The sequence below is a fragment of the Oxyura jamaicensis genome, chromosome 3, assembly GCF_011077185.1.
Source record: "Oxyura jamaicensis isolate SHBP4307 breed ruddy duck chromosome 3, BPBGC_Ojam_1.0, whole genome shotgun sequence".
Lineage (NCBI taxonomy): Eukaryota > Metazoa > Chordata > Aves > Anseriformes > Anatidae > Oxyura > Oxyura jamaicensis.
In genome coordinates this window covers 75541629-75550022 of record NC_048895.1, presented here as the reverse complement: position 1 = coordinate 75550022, position 8394 = coordinate 75541629, and the positions used below count along the sequence as shown (strand labels likewise).

The following is an 8394-nucleotide window of genomic DNA, read 5'->3' as shown; positions in this document are numbered from 1 at the left end:
GAACAAATGCAGTTTAAACATCTAACTCTACACAGCAATTTCCCAAATCCCAGCAGTGCCTCTGAGAACTATGTCACCACACTATGTCTTCACAGTGACACAACAGTATCTCTTTTTTACACAATTTACTTGAGACTCTGAATTGACTTTTCTGTGCAACTGTCCCTTGTCCCCACTGTTTATGTTTTTTGGGTTTTTATTATTATTATTATCATGACTATTATGAATGGACATTATCTGAGCAACCACTTCCTCACCTGAGAAACATGCTTTCTCACCCAGCTGCAGAACCAGGCTCCCACTACCCACCAGCACCATCAATCTCACATTTGTTCATCTGCAGGAAAGACATTCAATAAGAATGACTGAGAAGGTGGTGTGTGATGGCTTAAAGACTGGTCTAGAAAGTGAGAGCTGTGACCCTGAACCCCCCAGACAAAAAGGTCCTACACTCCAGACCAGGCAAGGATGCAGTGGCTATATTGCTGCTGCACAATATCTCACGTTATTATGGCTTGATGGAGCTGTACAGGTATGCAAGGCCAAGTAATAGCCATCTCCAGTCTGAATGCAATCTAGCACAAATTCTCACCCATTCCTTTGTCACAACACTGCTCCTTGAGTATAGTATTTTAAGCACCTAAGTGGCATCATGCTCTAAGTCAGCAAGCTGGTTTAGCTGAGACAAGGAAGTGGTGTTTGGCTTCAAGAAAAAAAGAGTATTCACAGAGTGGACAACTAATCTTGATTTAGCCCCTGTGAGTCAGCTCTTCCTGACAGAATAATATTTGAGCAGATTCAAACATCCTTCTTAAATGGGGTAGTGGTATATTTTCTGTGTCCCTTTATGTTTTGATAAACTCAATTCAAAGAACACTTAGGACCTACAGGTATCAAACTAAGTGATTTAAGTGATCAAAGTGATTTTTCTATGTACCCTCCCAAGTCTGAGAAATAGACTCTTTAATTAAAATTAATTCCTGAAAAAAGTCTTCTGCAGGACAGTCCTTAATTTTAAAATGTAGAAAAACAGACAATAATTGCATATTGGTAGCTATATTTTAAACCAAAAAAATCTTCACATAATAAATACATCTTATGCACATTAACTTCAAATTTACTTCAGAAAGCTATTTACAATATAAATAATTATAAATGGGAACACTTTGCAAGATATTGTTAACATAGCTAAATTGTGTTTCCTACATTACATTCCAAAGGAAAACTTCAAATTACAGATGTTATGCTACAATGTCACTGGACCCTATACATTTCAAGGCATGGTATTTAAAATGCTGGCAATCTTTGTCTTTTTTTTTTTTTTTTTTTTTCCATAAATAAAACCCATTGGTTTAAAGCAAACATGAAATGCTTCAGTATGTCTCAAGTGCTTTTTTCTTTTTTCTTTTCTTTTTGATAGATTAGCATATTTTATTAATTGACATATTTACCTTGGGAAGAAGTTGCAGTGCATTAAAAGTTCTTTTCCTAACAGACTCTGTTTTCTTAGAAATGCAAAGGTGACAATGTTTCATAGTGTGTGAGCAAGATTACTTCTTGCATTTTCAAACCTCCCACTGTATTGGTATATGGAAAAAAAATCACATGCAGTACAAATTGCAATAAATAGAAATATTTAAAAACTGTCTTTTGAATCCTAAAAACAACAGGAAATCTTGAGAATTCCATGTGAGCAGGGAGTTAAATAGTGAATACAATCAGACAAAAAGCTTTGTTTCTGTCTGTATTTGATCTTTCTTTTCAAATACAGCTTCATAGATGGAGTCATAAATTACCTCTTTTCAGAAAGAGATGTATTCCTAGCAACTTAGAGCAAGATTTATCCACGGGCCTCTTGTACACATAAGCTAAATGCCACAGTGAAGTTTAACCTCACATAATCTTTTTCATTAATAAATGCTCTAAGGAAATGTGAAATGGAGTCATACTAGTGCTCTCACTGATCCAAGCAGAAGACTATTTAATTTATTTTCTTTAGAAATACAACTTTGTTAAAACACTTTGCTAAACCCTCATTTACATCTCTAACAGGCTTTACTAGCACCAAACAATTGGGTTACAGAAAAAAAAAAAAAATGTTTTAGATTTCCAGGTTGGAGATGGTGGTGCTGCTCTTATTGTGGTTTATGGGTCTTTTTTTTGTTTGGTTGTTGTTTTTTTTTCAGTGCATACAGACAGAATATTTAACCAACAGTATTACCTGCAAATAAAATAAAATAGGTTCTACTCCACATGGTGGAGCTATCTGGAGATAATCCAATATACCTACAGAAAAGCATGTTCATCCACCATTGTTCCTGATAACAAAGCCTGTATTGCTTTTAGCCCTTTAGGTGTTTTAAGTAAATTTGCAACTCATGGAAATGCCAGAGCCTGAATCCATTTGCTGACAACTACAGAAACCTTAAAATAAGACATAGCTAGGCCTAATCCTGGGACCACATTCTATAATCCCCCTAACACAGTGCTTTGTATGCAGAAGGTCTGAAACCAAAGTGTACACCACAGTTTTGTTCCTTGACTGAAAGGCTAACTGGCCATCCCAACAGCAAGACTGATTTTCCGGAGTGACTGTGCTTTTTCCAAAAATACTGTGTGACCTTATTTTGTTTTTCCCCAACTCATTCCGGATGTTCACATAATTGAACATACGGTGGTTAACACACTTAGGGACATTAATGAATAAATGCTGCAAGTCCAGAGATAAAAATGAGATTCAGATAAGAGTGATTAAAGGAGTTTGAAAGAGCAGAGTTTCACTGTGTAACCTGTGGCAGTATTGCGGACACATCAACAAAGCCACATAAAGCTTAAGAAATACTTCTGAGTCTCTTCTGCGCAGAGATGCACTCATTTTTCCAAAGCATGTATAAATAGTCTCTATTACATGGCTATTATAGCTATTATCTTTCATAGTTTCCATATTCACATCTTGAGATTCAAAAACAAAACACAGACAAAAACAAAACAAAACAAAACAAAATAAAAACCAACCCCAAACCTGTTGCTAGCTCAGAAGAAGTTAGATTTTTTTCACCCTTACATCTATTAAGTAGTACCTTACTCCACAAATATTCCCATGTGAGTCAATGGGAGAAATTGCTGAGTAAGGTTCTTCTTCTAACTAAAGAATTGCTGTGCAGATTTGTCCACAGCTGCAAACTCCATGCCTCTGGGAGTTTTTTGCCTCTTTAAGAGAGACACCAATATCATAATGCACTATCCACTGATGCCAACAAGAAATTATTGGAAAGATTTGTGGTCACTGTAGCTGGAGTAGCTAGAAAATATTAATTTGGTGTTAATAGTAAAACATTATTTTGTTAGAGAAACAATGCCATACATCAATTTATATAGTTCTTGTACCAATTCACAACTTGCATACCTGCTTAAAGCTAACCTTTAGCTAATATGATACATTTGAAATGTATTTGGTACAAATGCCTTGCATTTTTCAGTTTTCCAAAATATTTGATCTAGAAAAGCAATGGGAAAAAAAAAAAAAAAAAAAAAAAAAAAAAAAAAAAAAAAAAAAAAAGACTATATCCTTGAAGGATACTAAATGAAAATTTGAATTAAATAAATATGCAATTGAAAAAATAAGCTTTATATCATATTGAAAAGTACATGTTATATGAGCTGCGGTGATATTATATGCTATAATTAAGACTGCAAACTTGCATGTAGCATGTAGCATGCAGAGCCTATGTTTACAACATTCAATGCTTTCTGTCAGTTAGGAAGAAATTCCTGGCTACCTGAAGAAGCAGGATGGCAACTTAGCTAACAAAAGGTTATCTATCTCCAGGAGACCCTACTGAAGTGGTAAGGAGCAACAATTACTGAAACCCCAGAAGGAAAACGAGTATCAGCCTTTGCTTGTAGCACAACACGGCTGCAGGAATAGACCCTTCCACCTCTCTACCGATATATCAGGTATCCTTTCTATTGCAGTGCATTTTGTTACATTTCTTTCTGGTGTGGACTGGGACTCTTAAAATACGATAAATAACAACAATTTGAAAAGTTTTATTTGGGGCTTAAGGTAAATAACAACAGGGATTTTTTATTGCATAGCACACTAGCTTTTTTCCTAGATTAAATTGTATAGAATACAAGCGTCCTATACTGTGTCTGTCTGCTTTTTAAGTGTGTTTTTACAAAGTGCCTGTCAGGATGTGAATATATCTGTGCCCAAACTGTCCTCTCCTCACTACCTGTGGACATTAGATCAGAGCCAGGGTACTCCAGCTGCTCTGCAGAACCCTTCACATTAAAAGTCTGGTAAAAAGAGCACTTGGTGATCCCAAGTGCTTGGTGATAAATGTGAGTGCTGACAAAATCCATTCTTCCAAACAGTTTAGGAAACTCCTCTGTTAAACAAAATAATATTGACACTTAGACTTATTTTTATATGTACTAGGGATAATATGATACCATGTACCTCTACTCTAATTCGCTTTGCAAATTGTATTTTAATACTGTACAGTGAAATTCCAAATACAAGTTTATCCATATTATTCATAGGAATAAGTGAAATAAATATGTATCCAGAACTAGATTTATCAAAAATACTTTGTAATTCCTATGCTTTAGGAATATATACAATTGTTGGGCTGAAAGGAGTCAATTTTGGTGCATTCCTTCCTCTGAGTTAACAGTTGTCAATGTTTTTCTTCCACTCAATTATTTTCCTTGTTTTTATCTTAAAACAAACAAACAAACAAAAATCCCTAGCTGCTTCTCTTTATGACCTTTGTTATTCATTTGGCAGTTAGTCAAACATATTTCTTGCCAAATCATTTTGTTCTCATTTTGTCTTGGCTAACATTCAATGCCCTGTCTCTCATTTCTGTCGCTAGTTCAAATAGTTTTAGACCATTATTTATCTCTCCTCCGTGCAGAGCTTGGTGCACACCAGTGACATTCCCCCTTACTTTTCTCCCTTACAAAGATGACAGACCCAGTTTATTTAAAGTTTTTATTAGATCTTTCAGTCTCTTTATCTTTTTGCTGAGCTCTGCTCCACCTTTTCTATTATGAGCTTTAGATAATAAAGACCAGACTGTGTTGCTCTTCCTTGTGTTCAACGTACATTTCACCAGGAGTGATCACACTGCAGTCAACAGAGATTGCTTATGAAGTAAGGTACTACTCAATTCAAGATTCACAATCTGCCTTGGACTGATCAGAACTATGCACAATATTCCAAGTTCACAGAGGTAATTTCCTCTACTTTCAAGTACATCCCTACTTACGTAGCTTATAATGTTATTATTTAGCTTTTGCTTCTGATTAGTTTTATTTGAAAATAGATATTTTTAACCCACCCGTAGCATGCTGGTTTATATTTAGTCCCACTGATGACTCAATGCCATATGTTGAAATACTCAATGTTACAAATGAAGCTAGACTTATTGCTAATTTCATTTTAGTAACCTCCTCAAGTCCCCTTACCTCCACTTTGATATAGTAAGGAGTGGTGGTCCTGCTCCTGTTGCAGTCAACCTTGAGACATCACATAAATGCCATACAGAGGACAGGTATAGTAACTGTGCCTACAAACACCCTATTTTGCTTTTTTAGCATATGTTTTTAATTGAATATTTTCCAAAAAATTAGTGACTCTTTGTTCATGAGATTATTAAAAATTGCAAAAAGTTTCTCTGCCTCTTTTGATGTCTTCTATGAGTCTAGGACAGGCCACAATAATATCAACTTTTTTAATGCAACTGAATTTCTTGGAACCCTGATTTCCCTCAGTATATTTTATGTACATATTACTGATTTTTATATTCATAATATATTCTGATATCCACTACATTTTCTGCTGCAGGAAAGAAAAGAATGAATATTCCTTTTTCAAAGTCATGCTGATTACTTCACTGTATGTCAGAGTGCTTACAATCTTCTATGTTTTCTTAATTTACTCCAAATTTTTATCAAAATTGGGATGAACCACCGTACAGTTTTTGTCTATCCTTGCCAAATTCTTACACTTACGTGGTTATATTTTTTTTAATAGAAAAAAAAAAAAATCTGATTCTATTGAGTTTCTTCTGTGTTTCAAAGTAATTCTTAAGTATGTGGCCACTTATAACTACTGTTCTTTATATTGTAATTATTAGTAAATGGCATACATAGCCATAGGGTTAAATGTTTTTACCTTGGACCACTCCTAATTCACCCTGTTTCTCCCAGTGATTTTCTTCCATTTCATTCCACTTCCCTCCTGGTGCAACCTTTCAGATATATGAGGACAATCTCTCATGTCTCTATCAAGACAACCAATACCTATGCACTTCTCAAAACAACGCCAAGAAAGGCTCTCTTTCTTTCTTTTAAATACAGTAGAAGTAAATATTTGATCACATTAATCATAAGGGTACTGCTTATTTGACTCCTTTCAGATCAAGTGTATGCAATAGCTGTGCATGTAGGTACACATGGAAATAACACATCTGAGGAGTTCTTTCTTCCCCTTCTGATTTTGTATTTGTTAGCCATGGATGCTTTATACCATGGAGTAGCATAACACACTTGGCCTTTAGAGAATAAAAAGATCACCAGAAGTACACAATTTGATGTGTACGTCAAAGGAACACCTTCCAACTTTCTGTGTTAAGAGTGCATAGCAGTTTTGTTGTCTGGGACCTGTGGGCTCCACGCATTTCACAAGGTCTGACCTTGGCAGTGTTTCCAAACAACCACCTCTTATATGGTGTGCATAAATTGCTCTGCTAGCCTGCCCAAGTGCTCCCTACCTAGCTGTTTTCCATCCTTTTCACCTCACCAACTTTGAGTTTAGCTCCATTCCCTCTAACCCTGCATGCCAGTTTATTATTATTTTTTTAAAGTAATGTTTGTTAACTTAACATATCCCCCCCAAACCTTAGGTTATTCTCTAGTGCACTGTAGTATATCAAATGCTGGTAATGACAAGGGCATGAAAACATATAACATCTTCCAATTAGGTCTCAAAGGTTATTTTTTAAAGCACAAAAGTTTTTAGAAAAAAGTGTCAGCTTCCATTGGTTATTATAACAGATGTCCCTTTGTGTCCTTGTGCTGGATCTTGCTGCATCCTTAAGTGTGAAGTCACATCAAAGTGTGATCCGTTACAGCCTAATGAATAGTTTCTAATGGTTTCAGTGTCATATAGATGCTCCAGGGCATATCCAGTTAATGTGTAAGCATGTTTATCAAAGTACTGCCTGTGGGAGCTGTAATAATTTGGAGATGCTGCTGGGTGGTCCCCTGGGGTTTGATGAGGGGACATGTCTGAATGCAGGTAGTCTTTAGCTAGTACCAAACTAGATTTTGATATTCGGTCAGAACTGGGGCTGCTTATCCTAGACAGTGTTGTGGGGCTGTTGTCATAGTCATTTTCATGTGGGCTCATAATCTTTCCATCTCGTTGCTGGATGTGTTCACAGGGAGGAGTGCTGGCAACTGCCGGCACGCGGCAGACGTCACCTGCCAGCTGCTGCTGAGGGTAGTTTGCAAAACAGATAGCGTGCTTCTTCCCTGTGCCATTAATGGAGACCAGTGGATCAGGGGTCGTTTTCCGTAGCTGTAGTCTGTTTTCTTCCTCTTTAATCATTTGCTGGGTGGCTCTTATTAGAGTTTCAATTTTGCTGGGCTCATGTGGGCTGTTCTGATACTGCTCAGTGCGATATCGGTCACCTGATTCACTGGCAGAGCCAGGATCAGGTGAGCTAACAACACTGTCCTCATCCCACTGTCCTCTCCCTAGGAAAGAGAGAAAGGGGACAAGCATTGAGGTTGAAGGAGGCAAGCAATCGTAAAGAACAAGTACTCTGAACCTCATTTTGCAAACAGAAAACCAAGACATAAGCAAGTGACTCATATCAAAGTCACCAGAAATGACCATGGTAGAGCCCTTGCTTTTCAGTGACAGCCTCTAGTTTCAGTGTCATTCTACACACAGAACAAGTAACAGTTGAAAATACACAAAAAAAGCGATCTAAGCACATAAACATAGACATCTTGTTCCATGTGAGATGCTCTAGGGTAACCACACATCTGCATAAGTCCAGCATAGACTCTACAGGAGCTCTGTACCTTCCAGAGCAGCTAGTGGCCAGGCAGGATACCCTAGGGCATGTTGAAGTGCACTTTACACCAGGCCCCCAACCCCTCACTAGATCTTTGCATCAACATCCTTGCATCAAGTCCAAGGACTGTGGTGAAAATTCAGATCTCAAGGAACTTAGTGTAGATCATTTAAACGTGTCTTAGTCCTTTCCAGGAGCTAAATCATAGAGAAAGCACTGTGGCATAGTTTCTGGCCCTGTAGTGACTTTACACAAGCTGCATGACAATAAACAAGCAGTAAGGAGCAGAAGAACA

At 37.0% G+C, this 8394-nt stretch overlaps 1 protein-coding gene across 2 annotated transcripts in view; it reads right to left on the bottom strand.

Annotated features, from left to right (window-relative positions):
- Positions 1-4712: 4712 nt before the first annotated feature.
- SIM1 (SIM bHLH transcription factor 1) overlaps positions 4713-8394 on the bottom strand; it is a 46651-nt gene continuing 42969 nt past the window's right edge. For both annotated transcript variants that reach the window (XM_035323142.1, XM_035323141.1), the window contains one exon: positions 4713-7773. In XM_035323142.1, coding sequence (XP_035179033.1) covers positions 7043-7773 — 731 coding nt within the window. In that variant the 3' untranslated portion in view covers positions 4713-7042. The remainder of the gene's footprint in view (positions 7774-8394) is intronic.